The sequence below is a fragment of the Eucyclogobius newberryi genome, unplaced genomic scaffold (assembly GCF_026437365.1).
Source record: "Eucyclogobius newberryi isolate DKJ021-1_F unplaced genomic scaffold, fEucNew1.0.hap1 SCAF_2, whole genome shotgun sequence".
In the NCBI taxonomy this organism is placed as follows: Eukaryota; Metazoa; Chordata; class Actinopteri; order Gobiiformes; family Gobiidae; genus Eucyclogobius; species Eucyclogobius newberryi.
The window spans coordinates 27,838,602-27,856,919 of NW_027315834.1; the positions used below are offsets into that span (position 1 = coordinate 27,838,602).

General features: G+C 42.0%; 1 protein-coding gene across 2 annotated transcripts in view; it reads left to right on the forward strand.

The window, feature by feature from the left end:
- The first annotated feature begins 13,794 nt into the window (after window positions 1-13,794).
- grm8a (glutamate receptor, metabotropic 8a) overlaps window positions 13,795-18,318 on the forward strand; it is a 455,282-nt gene continuing 450,758 nt past the window's right edge. Inside the window, exon 1 of one of the 2 annotated variants that reach the window (XM_072454896.1) lies at window positions 13,795-14,525. In XM_072454896.1, coding sequence (XP_072310997.1) covers window positions 13,986-14,525 — 540 coding nt within the window. In that variant the 5' untranslated portion in view covers window positions 13,795-13,985. The remainder of the gene's footprint in view (window positions 14,526-18,318) is intronic. The other variant, XM_072454897.1, reaches the window with a different exon arrangement.

Genomic DNA, 18,318 nt, shown 5'->3' on the forward strand with positions numbered 1-18,318 from the left:
TACTACTACTAACTTTATTTGTTGCTCCTCTACCCACCTCTGGTAATACATTTCTATACTGGGCTTATAACTTTAATGTTAGCTATTAAACTTTGTTATATTGTCCTTCTAATTATGACTTTTCTTTCATTTTGTCTTCATCTCTTTAGGCCAATGAACACATAATGAACACGGCCCCAACGACGGTCTCGATAGAAAATGCACAATTTGAGCACACGGGAGATCAGAGAACGAACAAGAGAGAAAAACGACAAAGGAACATCACAGAAGAAAATCCTAAAACCACTTGATCCCCGCCAAATACACTGGACTGACATTTTTACAAATCCCCCCGATACTGCCCGGGTGAAACGCACAATCTGTCCACAAGGAGGCACTGCTACACAGGGAGAGACTTGGCCCGACGGTGGACTTTCTGTATATATTATGTGTTTATTCGTACACTTTGTAAATGTAGATCTATATACACGCCGCCATTAGTGACTGAATGAAGGGACTGAAGGTTTAAAAAAATCTAATGTGAAGGAGACTTTATCTGACGTTGACAAATCCTAGTGCAAACATATTCATCAGTATCTTCCTTTACTGTAGCACACTGAAGTCTTAAAAAGAAAAAAAGGCGGCTCGTTTGGTACTTTTTCATTCCCTTTGTTTTGCCGTGTTTTTGTCACTGGTGGAAGAGCCATCAGTGTCTTACCTAAAATAAGCCATACCAAAAATACCACTACACTCCTGCCTTACCTACTGTATAGTCACTTAAACGAGAACAGCACCTGCCTTACAGTAACACGCCCTTTCTCCCTTTTCATGGTAAGAATAACTAAATCAAACTATTGTCAATGTAAGGGACTGTCCAATATTTGTTTCCCCCCCTAAAAATTATTTTGAAAAATTTGCTGAAAAATTTGTTGAAAAAATTGTGAATTTATTTTTGGAAAAATGTGTGAATTTTTTTTTGGGGGGGGGACTTCTGTCGAATGATTTCAAAAGAGCTGCGTTGTTTATGTTTGTACCTTAACTGGAGCTAGTTTTATTCCTTATATTGACTGTAGCTACGGCGCTCATCTCAGCGCGCAGAGCTTAGCAGAGCAGAGCTTGGTTAGACTCGAGGTAACAAAGATGATGAGATAATGTAGATAATTTACTAGAAGGAAAATGTTAATGAACTGAAATAATCCTTGTTTATGACTGAAGTTTATTTTGCGCATTTTTTAAAGGTCACACCGAGACCCTCGCAGTATCGGACCCGCTGTCAAATACAATGATTAGTTGTACAATACAGCAATTTCATTTACATTCTACAAAAGTAACGGGAATATACACGTGTTGTGCGTACATTTCAGGCAAGCTTCTTCTTCATTTTGTTTCGCTGTTAGCTTCAGATTATTGAGGAAATGGAATAAATGTTTTATGTTTAAATTTAGTGAGATTAGACATGGTTTGGTTACTTGAAAAATGTAAAAAAAAAATATCTGCATGTCATTTCAGTAAACCTTTGTTATTCACTGGACCAAATGAGTTAGCACTGGATTTTAAAAGAGATATTTTTTTAACGTGGTCTTAATAGTCGGGGGACCACTATTTACCATATGTGTTGAATAGCGCAGCAGCTACACAAGTAACGTTTGCATATAATGTGAAAAAAATATATATGATATGGAGGAGAGTGACCAAATGTGATGCACGTCTATGAAATGGAAAGAGCTGAAAAGACCAAACTTTATTTTTCTATGACGCTCTGGAGTTTGTGTAAAATAAGCTTAAGTTGGTCTGCCATATACTTATATTCTGACTATAGTTGTGTTAACGTCGAGGCGCTTTCGGTTAGTTCGCCATCTTTGCATCGGTGCTTTGTTATAACTATTGGAGAAGGCACTTTTTTTTTTTTTTTTTTTTCCCTTTGAGTGGGAACAACATGAGCACGTTGTCGAGTTGCTTTGTGACCTGTCGCTTCCTCGCCAGTCGTGATCCGTTATATCGCTCGCCACGCCCTGAAAAGCCTTTCCGATGTGACACGAATGTTACCAACAACCACTTAATAAATAAAAACTGTACTTCGGCAGATATTGTGGTCCTGGCTCTGAATCACACACGCACACACAACACACAACACACCAACACACCAACACACACACCAACACACACACCAACACACCAACACACACACCAACACACCAACACACCAACACACACACCAACACACACACCAACACACCAACACACCAACACACACACCAACACACCAACACACACACCAACACACCAACACACACACCAACACACCAACACACACACCAACACACACACAACACACCAACACACACACCAACACACCAACACACACACAACACACCAACACACACACCAACACACCAACACACACACCAACACACCAACACACACACCAACACACACACAACACACCAACACACACACCAACACACCAACACACACACAACACACCAACACACACACCAACACACCAACACACACACCAACACACACACAACACACCAACACACACACCAACACACACACCAACACACACACCAACACACAACGCAGGGGTGTCCAGACTATGGCCCGGGTTACATTGGCCCAAACAACAAAAAGTACAATATTTTCCGGACTATAAGTCCCATTTTTATTCATAGTTTTGGCTGGGGTGCAACTTATACTTATATACTTATACTCCGGAGCGACTTATATGTGATGTTATTTGTTATTTTCACACTTGCAGCTGTATTTCATACTCCAGTGCGACTTATATATGTTTTTTTCTTCTCTAGTATGCATTTTTCGGTTGGTGCGACTTATACTCCGGAAAATACATTAGTACTTTTTGCTGTAAAATTAGAAACATTCTGCTATAATAACTTAAATGCCGTATTTTTAAATACTTTTTTCATAGTTTTGTCCGGGGTGCAACTTATACTCCAGTGCGACTTATACATGTTTTTTCTTCTCTATTATGCATTTTTTGCCTGGCGCCACTTATAGTCCGGAAAATATGGTAATACACATTTTGATGAGATACAGACCTAGTATTAATGTCCCAAGCCTTATTAAAGGTGTGGAGGCTCATCAAAACTACATCAAATGCAACATTTCCAATGATTCACTTCATTGTCGAGTCGTCTGTGGCACTCGGGTTCAAAATGTGGCCCTCAGAAAGAAAAGATTTGGACATCCCTGATTGTAACGAGTCCTGCAACTTTTTGTCCCCACAGCGCCGCAAACCATCTCAGTCACGTGCATTTATATTATTCAAAATCACGTGGTCGTCAGGGGGATATGGCGGGTCAGCCCAGCCTCATCTCACGCTCATGGGATTTTTTTCTATTGCCAGAACTTGAGATTTCGAAGCGTAATTACTCTCCTTTTAAAGCACGTCCGAGAGCCTCTGCCCATCGGTTGTGTTCACGCTCTGTAATTTGACGGTCATAATCTCAAGATGGTGGACGGAGGGTCTTTGTAACTCTGCGGGAGATTCACTACTTTTGAAAGGAATGTCAGAATGTCTTTTTTTTTTTTTGGCTCCACAAACTTGTCATCTTCATCTTGCGCCTTGAAGTCCTTTTTTTTAACTGACAACAATCACATCTTCGGAGTTGAATAATGGCACCACTTTCCTGAGGCTATTGGGAGAAGAGAAAGAACAAAATCACTTATCACAGCCCAGTAATTACAAAGATTCGAACTGTAAACGAAAGTCAACAAAACTGCAATTTGACAGTTAAACAGTGAATTCCACCATATATATATATATAGAATAGAATCAACCGCTCACCAGCTTTAGAATAGTGAACGTTAAACACGACGACTTTAAAATACCCCCCAAAAATATTTTCATTTGCACATTTTCCAGCTGGTACGGTTTAGTTCTTTTAGCTCAGATCACTTGCCCATTTTTTGAGGAACTAAAATTGCTGTCAGTTATTCCCCTGCGCCGGCCTTAGTCATAATCCAATTGCATTTATTTAACTGCATTTCCGATGGCCCCAGCTTCCTCTCTAAATATAGTCCTTATTGTTTTTGACCACACACTTTCTTCCTAAAATAAACAATAGGACCTCAGATATTTCTATGGTTTGGTTGTATACAGGCGACTTCACTGACTGCCAGATTGTGTTGAATAATATACGTATTTGCAGTTCAAAAATAGTGTTTTTTTTGAAGTACTTTGGAGGACCACTTCTTGTCAGGTCGACAGCACTGCCCCGATCTTTTCAAGAGTTTCCATAGCTCGCCAAAGCTGGTTGTTATGAATCTTACACCGTTATGTTTTCTAGTGGGACAGAACATTTAAAAAAGAAGAAGTTGGACGTTCGTCACAAGGAATAAGAAGTTTCACAAATATTGCATGAACAAATACAGTTTTTGTGACTTAAGAACTATTGAGTGGAGAGTGAGAGGCATATAGTAAACGGAATCGATTAAAATATAAATGTATGGACTGTGTTTGATTTATTATTTTATTAATTAAGTTTTTTGTGTCAATAAAAATACAGTCCAAATGTGCTTTTCTTTCTCCTTTAACCTTTAGTACAGCCTGTGAACCAACTGCATGTCGAATATATTGAAAGGTAAAGGTGCACTGTGCTTGTCTCCAGAGCCTGTTTTGCTGTCCACAGTGTGACATTGCTCTTCTCTTTATCCACGGAGACAAGCAGGGAACACGTCACAGGTCAGGTCTGTGGAAAGGCGTCCCCACTCACCGTAAGAACGCATGTTTTTCACACTGCAAGGCAAGTTTATTTGTAGAGCATAATTCGTACACAAAATAATTCAAAGTGCTTTTTCTGTGGAACATTCCAGGCAAAGCAACAACATCCCCCACAGAGAAGAGCAGGTGGCAGCAATTTGTGAGCACGCTTTATATTTAAATGGTCCTAGTATGCATGTGTGTGTGTGTGTGTGTGTGTATATATATATATATATATATATATATATATATATATATTTTGTATTTGATATTTGATTTCTTTTTCTTTCTTTTGGTAATAATCCACAACCACCTTCCAAACCATCTTGAAACCAAACCGTTCCCTTTGGGCCTCAAGTGGTAAATAAGATAAGATATTCCGTTATTGTCCACACATGGGGAAATTTCATTGTTGCAACGCAGTAGATACAGAGGAAAAGGACATAACTTATAGGAAGTTTAAAAAAACACTCTTAATAGAAGAACTCTAATAAACAAAACCTCTAATTTCCTAATAAGTAACGGAGGGGAAAAATAAAGATAAAATAAAAAATAATAAAATTAAATAAAAACAGCTAGCGTAAGACAAGATAATACTAATAATTAAAGCCGCAAGCGGCAATGATCGGCCCTCGCCACGCCGCCGCCGCTACGCCGCCGCCGCCGCTACGCCGCCGCCGCTACGCCGCTGCCACGCCGCACGAGGAGGGGGCGCTAACGCGCCTCAATTGTCCTTTTATTACATCTACTGCTGAATCTGTGACGCTGTCACATCTTCTCCCCTTTGTTTTACCAAATCAAATGTCCATTACCCTCCCTTCCTGCCTATTACACACTGTCCACCACAAGAGGGCGCCATTGCCCCGCACATCCCGCCTCCTCCTCCTCCCTGCAGCCTCACTTTGGACATGTTGCGCATCTTTCACACTGTCACCGGGCTCTTTCTCCCACCGCTGCCTCCTCAGTCCTCAGCTTATCCAATTGTTATTACACAGCAGATGGGCCGCGCTTCATTTATTTAATATCACCCACTGCAAAGCCACTGCCCTTTTTAAAAATGTATTTATTTACCAGGGATGGATCAATGGGTGCAGTTAAAATGGATTCAACTTTGCGCAATTAAGAGTGAACGCCCAAGCGAGCAACGTTTGATGACTTATTAATGTGTCCAAGCAACCGAAGCTCAATATGCTGTGCCACCCATCGATTCCATTGATTAGTCGTAAAGTTGATTGAATACGTGGCTCGGTGCCCGCGCGAGATGATTTGGCGCTCGCGGGGAAATAAAGAAAGCCAGGCACGTGGAGGCGGCGGCGGCGGCGCTGTCCCTTTCAGCACCCAGCGCCTTTATTGGAGGGTGGACGTGAATTTTGAGCTCCCGCGTTGTGTGGGGGGGGGGAAGTGTGGGTGTTTCCCGTGCGCAGAGGAGAGTGGGAGGAAGACCCCCGCGGCATCAAAAGTCAGGTGGGTTTTTAGGGACACGAGCCTCATCACGACTCACGAGTGACACATTTTTGCGCTTGTGACGAATTCCTCCGCTCCGTCTCTTCACACCTAGGTCTCTCCCCCTCTCTCTCTCTTTCTCTCTCTCTCCCCCCTCTCTCTTTCTCTCTCACTCTCACACACACTGTTCATTCTTGGGCATCGACTTTCCACACAACCGCCCTGTTCGGGGTTTTTGTCTCCACGGAACAAGTGCGAAATTTTTCCCATTTGAACCGCGAAATCTGCCTTGGCGTTTCGGTGCTGTTTTTTTTTTTTTTCTTCTTCTTTTTAATTTTTCACCCCTCTACTGTGGAATTGTCACTCACATGTGTTCTGCTGTTGTGGAACGTGGACATCTCACCCCCAGACTGTAAGGGCTGAGGGGTATTTCGGGATTGTGGAAGGAAAACTGCTGAGCTCCGCAAGGAAGTTGCCGGAGGCGGACAGACCGTGGACCCCAGGGAGCCCCGCGCGAGAAGGGGACAACTAACTGGACTAACGGTATTCAATCATCATTCACTTCTATATTTGACGTCTCTCTTTTTTTTCTTCCTCCAAGTGCTGACCATTTCCCCATTTGTCTAATATCACAGCACATTCCTTCACTGTTCATTTGTGGGCATCCCGCCTCTTTTCCCCCTTTTCCTTTCCCTTGACGCTCGTCATTATTGTGGATTTTCAAGTAATTATTTCCTTTCACGGCTCGTTATTAATTCACGCGAATGCTTTTGCACGACAGTGAGGTGAGTAAATGGTTCTTTTTTCTTTCTTTCTTTCTTTCTTTCTTTCTTTCTTTTTCAAATACCAGGCACGTTTCTTTCCACTGAACTCCGTGCAAAGCAATCAAACACAATATAACGGTGTTTGGACGCGCGCAATGCCGCTTTTCACCCTGAACGGCGCACTGTCTTAATTAGGGCGCGATCAGGAGCCGCGGAGCTTATGTGGCTGCATAATGAGCACACACCCGACACACTTTGATCTGGTGCAGTTATTTCTTCCACCTGCGGGCTGCGTTTTATCTCATCTTATCCAAATAATGCGCCATACGTCTCTAAGAGATGTCGTGTATCAATAGAGTGCATGTTTGCATACAGGAACCATCACGTGCGTTTAAAAGCTTGAAAAGGCACGTATTTGGATGTTACTGAATATAAATACAGACTTTTATTCAAGAGCAGTCACAATTAGCCTTTGGAAGTTGAACCAATCAGGAGAAAGCAACACGAGGGCGGCGCATCACTTGCATTACATATGATATATTATACTTTCATTGATTGATTGTCTCGATGTCATTAAACAGGCTCAACATATATTTAAGATGTCTGAAAGTGGAATTTATAATGAGGGGTTACGTAATAGCCTAGGAGTGTCACAATTGTGCTTCTGAAAATGCCTTTCCCAGCTTTAAATTTGATGTTATCATTCAACACCTAGTATGGATTTTTTTTTATTTCAAGCACGTCTCAAGTGGATGGTTATTATCGTGCGAAGGGACGACACAATTTTGCAATTATTCACACTTGTTGGCACCATGGATAAGCAACAGTGAAAACCTTCATTTACCTTAATTTACAAGTCTAATGGATCTCCAAGCCTTATCAAATCAAACTGTCTTAATGAAAAGTGATTATAACGTCTCATAAACAACCAGATGAAAAAGTACTTTCACATAAATTTGCTGTTTTGATGCATGGATTTAATGAAATCACAATATTTTTTTGGACATTTTGATTTCCTAACGCCAATTTTTGCTATAGAAGATCTTTTAGAGATAACGATTTTCACAATAGTCGACTTGTCACACAGTCGATTAACATTTAACTTGTCGTTTGACTCTCACACTGTGAATTTGATGAGGGGAAAATTGAGCAAAAGAAGTAATGAGTGGGCGAATTGCAGGTTAAAAAAAAAAAAAAAGAAGGTGAGAAATGCAGTGACGTGGACAGGCCAGTGGAAAGGACAGGGGCGGCAGAAAAGCTATCAGATTCTGAGAAGAGCAGTTCCCTCCCTGGAGAGAAAGAGAAAGAGAGAGAAAGAGGCAGAGAGAAGAGCTGCAGACGCTGGTGTGACAATTTCAAGGTGAAGGGAAAAAGAGACAGTTGACCAAATGAGGTAAGAGGCAGTCGCAGGGAGAAACGGTTAAGTCGAGTTATTAGACGCACTCGACAAAAGGGCGGCCGCGGGTGTGCATTCAAACGAGCTTGACCTCACCAGTCGCCGTCGCCGCGGGATTCTCGCTCCTGCTTTTAGGGTTTTGGAGCGCTTTGTAGACTGTCATAAAGGACAAGGACTCCCCTGAGAGTGCAGCGGGAATGGTTACAAAAAAAGAAAGAAAGAAGAGGAACTATTAGCCAGCGTGAAGTAGGACCTTATTAAAACGGCTTTATAGCGATATGTAAAGTACCCTCAGTGTAGTCCAGGACCTGTTAAATGTGCTTTGGACGTGTGTGAATGAGGAATGAAAGTTTGAATGGCTTCTGAGGCAACAGTTGAATCATGGGACAGACCAAAGGCGACATCAGCACACGGTTTGAAAGAAGCGCGCTTTGGAAACACGTCACCGTCGCCTGGACCACATACAGCACGCTTTTGATTATGAATTATGACTTCAGCCGTGCAACGTTGCTTTAATTAGATGGGGATGAGTACAATGTAAATACTGTAATTGGGAATTTTGCCAATGTTTTCTGGAGCTCACCCAATTGAATGTTTTTAATTCGATTTTTAGCACATGCCATTCAAATGCTCTTCTGAATGAAGCCCTGACCAGTGGTGGTTTATGATGAGGGAAACAAATTGCAAAGCTGCAGTGGCTTAGTGGTTTGCAAGAAGTTCAAGGAAGCCAGAAGGACCAGAGGCATTCATATGGAACACATAATGAAGTCTACTTACATAAATTGAACAAATATATCACACTCTGTCGGAATTAGCCAAGTCAAGCTCAATTAAATCCCCAAATAAATCAAAACTGAACATTTCTCACAGCAGAAAGCGAGTTACAGATGGATAAGACTTTAACGTACGATGTAAATACTTCGGAAAAGTACGTGTTTATAAGTGTTTTGGTCTCAAATATAAAACAAACTTGATAAATGTACATATAATGCATAGTCGAGGTTAGTTCAGTTTGTTATTTTAACGTTATTGATTACATTTAGTGTATGTTAGCGTTAGATTAGAAACAAAAACACTTACTTTTATAAACATAAAGACGTTCTCAGATGTAGTATTTACTTAAAGGTCTTATGCTGCCTGAGATTATCAATCTGTAACTCACTCTCCGCTTTCTGGTCATTATTTACTGATATATTCCAGTAAGACTCGGCTAATTCCCCATAAGGAATGAATGGAGCAGGAAGTGGAGCTCTGCATTTTTAAGGCAACTGGAACTAGCCAGTCAGTTTCAATGAAAGGGCCCATTGTGACTTGTAGAGAGAGAGAGAAAAGCCCTGCATTAGCCGATTATTGAGAAGGGCTTGATTAAAGAACATTTTAAAACCCTTCTTTACCTTCTCAAAGTGTCATTAAGAGTGTTTCATGCATGTAATCTTTATTCTCCTGAATTCAAGTCACTATTGTTCTGAAAATCCCTGTGTTGGCCTTTTCACTTACCTTCCACATGGTCCTGCAGTGCAGCACTTTGTTGTGATGACGTTCACGCTGATATTGTAAAGTGACTGGTAGAAATCAACGCTGCAGCTTTAAACCCAAAGTCAGTTGAATTGTTTCTTTTAGTCAGTCTATTTAGATCAAAATTGCAATTGAAAATGTCACAAATATTAACTAATGATCCACAGGTGTCTCGGAGATGATAAGAATATAGCAGACACTTTCTTTCTTTAGCAATGAATAAACCCAGATGGCAAAGACACACGTTGTGAATCCAGCATCTTCTGGTCTTAGTCCTATGAGAGAACAAGAGGTCTTTCCCCACAACTGATCACACAAACGAGTGGTTTACACAAACACGCACTGGCAGCACCTTTTCTGCTGTTTTTATGGATAATTGTATGTAGTAACGCTTTATAACAGTGTTAACTCTCAAGTGGCCATTTTTGAGCCAAATGGAGCCTCAGTCCAAGTGAAAATAGTGATGAACAAACAAAATTACAGCAGATATGATGCACAGTGTTTGCAGATGACTCGAGGATAACCTACATAAAGCTGGGTTTTAATCATAGCGGGGGCTTGTGGCGATGTGAGAGCTAGTTGCATTGACCTAATTTCATTAAGAGTGCAGATGAATTAATTGGGACAGAATCGAATTATAAATGGATTGAGGAGAAAAAAAGCTTCCCGCTGAGCAGGAATATGCCCAAAACTATAAGGGCCCTCGTGGGCGATAACATAGGACTGCTGAATGTTTGGAAAGTTTAAGAGAATTATGCTTTATTTTCTGGCAAGTCATCCCATTTCCCCCTGTTTTCCACTTGGTCTACATTTTGCATAGAAATACCACCAGGACCTGCCAGCAATCAGATCAAGGGATAGCTAGAAGGTCATTATCCTCGCAGTGGTGAATTAATGATGCTTCGACACTTCATGGCAAGCCTAAGTAGTCTATTTGTGCTGAAAAGCTAGTATTCGCAGCAGTAATAACTACAGGACAAACTCTATGGGTAATTGCCAGGTAAAAGAGTGGGGAAAAAGGCCATTTCAGCAAAGCAGCACTAATATATGTAATTCACTGTATTTACTGTGTGTGGTGTTGAAAACAAACAAAGTAAGCCCATGATATAAGAAAGTACTCACTATTTGATTAGTTTCAGCGCACACTTTTACCTCTACTTGAATAACATCACTTCGCAGCACTTGAACAAACGTATCTACCTCCGTTGCCATGCAGTGAAAACATTTTAAACTACAAATAATAAGAGGTTGGCTGTGGGGGGCATGATGAATCTTTGTTTTGAACAGTCCGACCTTAAAAGACCACTTTGAGCACACTTTGCGTTGCATTTAACCCACCTCGCAGTTAGCATCCCGTATTACTCCCTCCATTTCAATTCATAAAATAAATCGGGGGAAAAAAAAAGTGAAGTTCCAAATTGAGAAACAAATCCGGGGGGCCTCGGCTAATGAAACCACATTAGCACTCGTGTCGCGTAAGGTTCGTCGCGACCAATTTGGGCTCTGCGCTCAGACCCGGCCGTAGCGCTTCCTGCGGATCCGGGCGACGTGCTTAAGGCGCAGCGAGTCGCCCGACCGGACACCGTGACGCAATCGCTGCGGGGAGTAGAAGTGTGCTAAACTCCAGCCGGCTCGGCGCACATCAACTTTTAATACTGTTAGCGTTAGCGTAATATAATAGCGTTAGCTTGTATGCACCTGTTGTGGTACGAGCGCGCGGTGGGCGGAATGTGTTCGTTTAGCGGCGGCGCGAACAGCGGGTTTCAAATGATGCAACGTCGTAGCTCGGAGGCAGCAATCTCTCTGTCTTTTCACTGTCTCTTGCGGTTTCCCATCAGTCTCGCCTCCCTCACTCCCTCACTCCTTCACTCCCTCCTTCCCTCACTTCTCCTCCCCTTCCTCTCTCCTGCCGCAGGTGGTTTTGAGCTGAGGTTTTGTAATAAAATCTAACTGCGTTTATGGAAGAACGTGTGGGTATGTGAGTAAAATCCTCTTGAAGTGATGTGAGCTGCTGCTGCTGCTGCTGCTGCTGCTGCTGCTGCTGCTGCTGCTGGTGGTGCTGGTGGTGAAGCTGAGGTGGTCGACGACTGCGCTGCTGCGACGGAGATGGAGAGAACAGAGCGCTGTGATTGGCCATGAGCACTGATCGGTTGAGCGGCAAAGTTAATCGGGCTGCGATCAACTGCCCGGCGACGAGAGGAAGAAACGACCGTACATATCGTGATTGACGTCAATCAATCTCACAAACAAGAAAGTAGGAAAACAAAGCTTTTATGGTTCTAAAGATCTTTGTGTTGGGACTTTTAAGTCAACCATTGAATTTCTTTTGTCGTTTTTGACTTTTGCTATAATCGCTTTAACCACGCGCTTTGACAATACTTTACACGTTTTGGTCTAGACGCCGAATGGGCGTGATTGACAGGGGATTGACGTAACCAATCAAACACATGCATGGTCCCATCGAGTCCAAACAAACATGGCGGCTTACGAGTAAAAAAGAGGATGGGAAATAACAGGATATGGAGAAAGGGAGTGGATTTCTTCAGAATCAACACAGAGCTCTAAACTCTTGTGCATCTGAGGTAAAAGAAGTGACATATGTTTAGTTTTGACTGAGAACATTTGACTTTTGAACATTCTTCCGCATTTGAGAAACACATGGCACTGATTGGCAACTGTGGTTCTGCCTTCAAACAGAATGTAAGGATGAATCGATGGTCAGACAAATCATTTCCCGTTAATTTGCATCAATGGAAGCACAAAAATCTGTCAACTTTGCCCATTCTGAGGAAATCCCTGCTTGGAAAAAAGCTAGTATTTACCGTCAACATAACATTTGCATTCTCGATCCGACCGTAGATGTCGAGTTCCCGCCCAGATCTATTTCAGGCGCGTTCTCCGCTCTCTCTCCTGGCCCCACTCCATCCCTCCTCCACAGCAGGTAGTGGGCTGTCCCGGGCTCGGCGCTGTCTTCTCCACAGCTGTTCCACTCATCGATGAGCCAAAGACTGTGAAAGTGTGGCTTTGTGTACAATGGTGATTACACGGATAGACTTCTCATTTATAGAACGCTGGTGTGATTTTGAACAAGCGCAGCTGCAAAGACGTGCAAAGTGTGAGCGTGATGCTGGAGACGCGGCCTGCCTTTGGACGGCGTCTTGGGGGGATGCTCAGATCCACTCTTGCTTTTAAGTGGTACACATGTTTGCCAGGTAGACCGTGACATCCCAGCTGGCTGCAGCTTCTCATGCCCATTGTTGTGGTTTTGTTTGAGCACAAAGGCAGTGTTGGATGGGTAATAGGCAAAAAATGTCAACAAGAGTACTGTTACTTACAGTCATTTGACACAGAGATAGTGTCCTGACTCATCACTTGAGTAAGAGTGAACGGCGGTGGTCTGGTCAGGGACACTGGTCATTCAGCCGTTCTGTCTGTCTGCAGCAAGTGTGGAGAGTGAATACATAATGCAATGCTTTGACTATCTTGAGTGTTGCTGTATAAATCCGATCATTACAAAGGTTATTGGTGACTATACTGCTCAAGTACTACATGCCTGTTTGGATTTGATAATGCACAGATTCTGCAATATAACAGTTGAATCAGTCTGTGTGCTTCAGGTTCTTCCGGTGTCTGGGAAGGTGTTTCCTCCATTTATGGTTTCTCCATGAACCTAAAAGAACTATTGGTTATTAATTATCCAGCTACTCCAGACCAAAACTAGCAGTGGATCTGGAGATGTTGTCATGTGAATGTCCACCGCTCTAGATAAGTTCATCCAGAGACATGGAGATATGTACATTTTATATTACCTTACCTTTCAGAAATGAATGGTTGAGTCATCCACAGTTTGCTTATTTTGTTTAAAAAATAGCAAAGGAAATCTGGTGTCATTTGTGTTGTTAAAACCATTTGTTTCTGTATTAATTGTCACCATATCTCTCTGTTTCAGGTTTTACTGCCAGTGTGACGAGGATTACACCAGACTACAGCTACATCCCTGCAGCTCTTTCTCTACTCGTTTGTCAGTTATTTTGGAAAATGGTTCAGTCACGGGACTTGGCTAGCTCCACTTTTGGGGCCTTTAAACGTCTCCTTCTGGACTAATAAGAAGACACGTTACCGTTATTTGGAATATATCTCTGACACTAAATCACTGATCATCATGGACCCTCTGCTGCACCCAGACGCTCGCGCTCAGTCCCTCCACGTCCTACTGCTCGTGGCTGCGTGCGGGTCTCTGCTCCTGCCTTCAGCCTCTCCACAGCGACTCCCCATCGACCCGCAGGCCGCTCCGGAGTACGCTCACTCCATCCGCCTGGACGGGGACATCATTCTCGGGGGGTTGTTCCCCGTTCATTCCCGGGGCGATCGCGGGACCCCCTGCGGCGAGCTGAAAAAGGAGAAAGGCATCCATCGCTTGGAAGCCATGATGTTCGCCATAGACCTGATCAACAAGGACCCCGAGCTGCTTCCGAACATCACACTGGGGGCCCGGATCCTGGATACGTGCTCGCGGGACACCTACGCTCTGGAGCAGTCCCTGACCTTCGTGCAGGCCCTGATTGAGCGCGACGGGTCGGACGTGCGCTGCGCCAACGGGGACCCGCCCATCTTCACCAAACCGGATAAAATAGTGGGCGTGATCGGAGCGGCGGCGAGCTCCGTGTCCATCATGGTGGCCAACATCCTGCGCCTGTTCAAGGTAAGATGCATCGAAAACGGTTAAGCTGCAATCGCCGTCGAGGTCTGCCATGACGAGCGTTGGGTGCTGCTGTTGTGAGCTTGGTTTGTTGCCGTTGTTTATATGTTTGAATTAAGATGGTTGTGTCGTACTTTTGGTAAATACTGTGGGATCATTTGGTCAACGTTCGTGCCGTGAAATGTTGTAAATCTTGTGCAACTTTTGTCTATGGTTTGTGACTTTCCCTTCTAAAATTATCGCTTTGTTGTTACTGCATTTTGTTACTCAATTAAAGTATCACATCAGATAATCAGATATAGTGAATTAAAAAGTATCCGCTGTAAAATTGACTTAAAGGTCCCATAACATGCAAAATCGACTTTTCAGAGCTTTTAACCTTCTTACAGTGCTATTTGTGCCTCATATATGTGCCCAAAGTAGTTTTTTTATTGATTCCTGCAGTTTTTAGCTATAGAACAGACTATATCCTTTCCTCGGATCTGCAGATTGACAGGGGCGACCCACAGCGGCGCGTCATAATCACGGACCTGCGCCGCCATTCACAATTTCACGTTTGTATTATACAGCCCACCAGTTTTTTATCAACTCTTTTGGACAAACAAATATTGTGTTTGTGAATACTTGCTTGTGAGCTTCAACTAAAATGACAAAAGAATGGTTTCATTTGCAATGTCTTTGTTACAGCGGATATTGGGCTTAAATTGTGTTGACAGATATTCAATGTCTTCAAAGGTCAGTTTGTGGCCTTTCTACATCCGCGTATCATAGTGTCATTATCAACACATTTCTGCTCATTAAGTGGTCATAATCTTGTGGCTGGTGCGGGGACAGTGTATCCAAGCCTCAGCTGTGTTATAGTGATGGATTCCTCCGCACGCGCCCGATCTCACTCGCTCGCTCATCAAGATAAAGCTCAGTGATGACAACCAATTAAAAACCAGTCAGTCTTCCTTGGAGTTCCCTCTCGGCAGTAGCTGAAGCCCCTCCCCCTTCCCTCTGCTCTCCACACTGTAAAAAAGAAGTTTGGGGTGACCGATATTGACAGTATTGAACATATATATATATATTTTAAAGGGCCTGTATCATGAACTATTAATTTTTCAGAGCTTTTAACCTTCTTATAGTGCTATTCCCACCTCGTATTTGTGCCCTAAGTGTTTTTTTGCATTGATTCCTGCAGTCTTTAGATGACGTGGCACTCACGCACTCACACGCATTGCACCCTTAAATACACCTTATGTTTTTTCTATGTTAATTTTTGATACTTGATATTCAACTTATATCATATCTTGCAACAAGTCAAAATATACTCAATATTTTGAAAACCTGCCCACATCTATCATTTTAATTTCGCACATTTACTTTGAGTTTTGATAGCTTTGATAGGTGTAGTCCAGATTTGATTGACTTTTGGTTTCAGTAAGATTATTAGTCAATATATAACAGTGGAGCATTTATTCTTTACATATTAAGTTGATTTCCAATTGCACACAAATAAATAAATAAATAAATAAATAAATAAATAAATAGGATAGGCTAAATAGGATAAATGAATACAGATTTAATTCTGATGGACTAAAAGTATAACTAGGTCTGTATTCAAACCCTTAAACAAATACCCGCTGTATTTGCAGTGCAGTATTCAGCAGTGGAAAAACAGACCCAAGATTCGGCTTTGCATGTCAATTTCTCCTCTTAACTGAGATTTCCACCTGCCATGTTGAAGTGGTGATTGTGTGTGCAGCAAACGTGCAAAGTGATATGTCAAGATGTGTCGAGTGTCTCTGGAGCGGGACGTGTGTGTGTTGTGTTTGTTGTGTGTGTTGTGTGTGCTTATGCTGCGAATATAGGATCATCCTCGGTGTGCGGTTGAGCCAAACCAAGATGGCTGCCAAAGCGAGGCATCAATTACAGCAGAGATCTGTCACCATCCTCTCCCGCGACTGCATCAGACACGTCTCTGCACACCAAGCTGGGTTTCTACTGTCCACGGGCAGAGGAGAATCACAAATATAACACACAATGACAGCGAATGAAAGTTGAATATTTGTCACGTTTAAGATTGTGTTTCTCCAGCGTATAGTGTCATTTGGTTTCGGTTTCATCAATTCAGAGTAAAACAGCAGCAAATGTGGTAATTACAAGTCAAAATTTAGCAGATTTTCATGTTGGCAACTTATACATTCAGTCTCATTGTTGGATGGAGTCAATTGTACGCATAATTCTCTCTGCCAAGATTTATTCCGCAGTATTATGGCCTGTCACAATAGCAGATTTTGATACACAGTACACGATAACCGAAAAGAATGCTTATCATTTAAAAAACATGAGCTGCAACAAATTAAAAGCACAATGAAACCCGTAGTACTCTGTTAGTAGGGCTACACTGATACCGATACCGATACTGATGTTATGGGTAAAGCTTGGGCCGATAACCGATGTCAAGCAGATATTTTCTCTACGTTGTTTGGTTATTTTAAACACTTGTATTTTTTGTTTTTTTGGGGAATATTTTTTGCAAAGAAATATAGCTATAAACTAATTAATTTGTATAGGGTACATGTAACACTATGTTTAGATATAGCTAGGCTGCAGGTAATAATATGAGTTAAATTACCGTATTTCACGGATTACAAGTCGCACCTTTTTTCATAGTTTTGGCCGGGGTGCGACTTATACTTATATTTATACTTACACTCCGGAGCGACTATTCGTTATTTTCACACTTGCAACGCATTTCATACTCCAGTGCAACTTATATATGTTTTTTTCTTCTCTATTATACATTTTTTGGCTGGTGCGACTTATACTCCGGTGCAACTTATAGTCCGGAAAATACGGTAACATTCACACCTTTCTATTCGTGAATTTCTCTCCAGTCATGTGTCATCATCGTGTCCGTGTTGATTCTCCTGTAAAAGCAGCAGCACAGACACAACATTCTTTTCTTCTTAAAACCTCTCACACTGAAGTTATTAAGAGCAAACATTTCGTAAAACTAGTGAAATAATGTCTGAAAACAACAACAATGAGCATTTTTGCCTCAGAAAAAAGACTGGAGTAAAGTTTCCAGCCTGTTCTGTTATAATATAGCAGCGACCTTTGACCCACATCTGTCCAGGAGCTGTTGTTTTGGTCCTTGTTTTTTCCTGTTTCTGAAGGGACGGCAGAGTTAACCCTTTCATTACCGAGGCGTGACATCGCGGACTGATATCGGTGGATTTGGACTGAGACCGATATTACCCAATGACGCGAATATCGGCCGATACCGATACTGGGCTGATACATCGTGCACCCCTATTTGTTAATATTTATAATTAGTCATAGGAGATACTTTTCAACACTCTTATCCTTCTACAAAATATGAAAAAATCTAACCCTACAAATTAAACAAAAATGTACACATAAGAAATATCAAATCCCAAAAATATTGTTTTCTTCGCTGAACAATATGTCAAAATGTTAATTAGAGATAGGTCTTATTCTATGATGGTAAATTGTAAGGCATACCGTATTTTTTCATAGTTTTGGCTGGGTGCGACTTCTATGTGATATTATTCGTTATTTTCACACTGAAAACCACAAGAGGGCGCTCTAGGTTCAAAGCGACGCAGAAGAAGACTCTGCACTTCCTCTACCTCTGGAGTTTGTGGAGTTGTTTAGAAGTGACACAGAGGAAGAAGAGTTCAATGGATTTAGTGATTTGGGGTAAAACTGATGCTTTGGTAAACGTGTTAGCATGTTCTTTATGCTATAGTTATCTGAATAACTGTTCATATGTTACGTTAACATA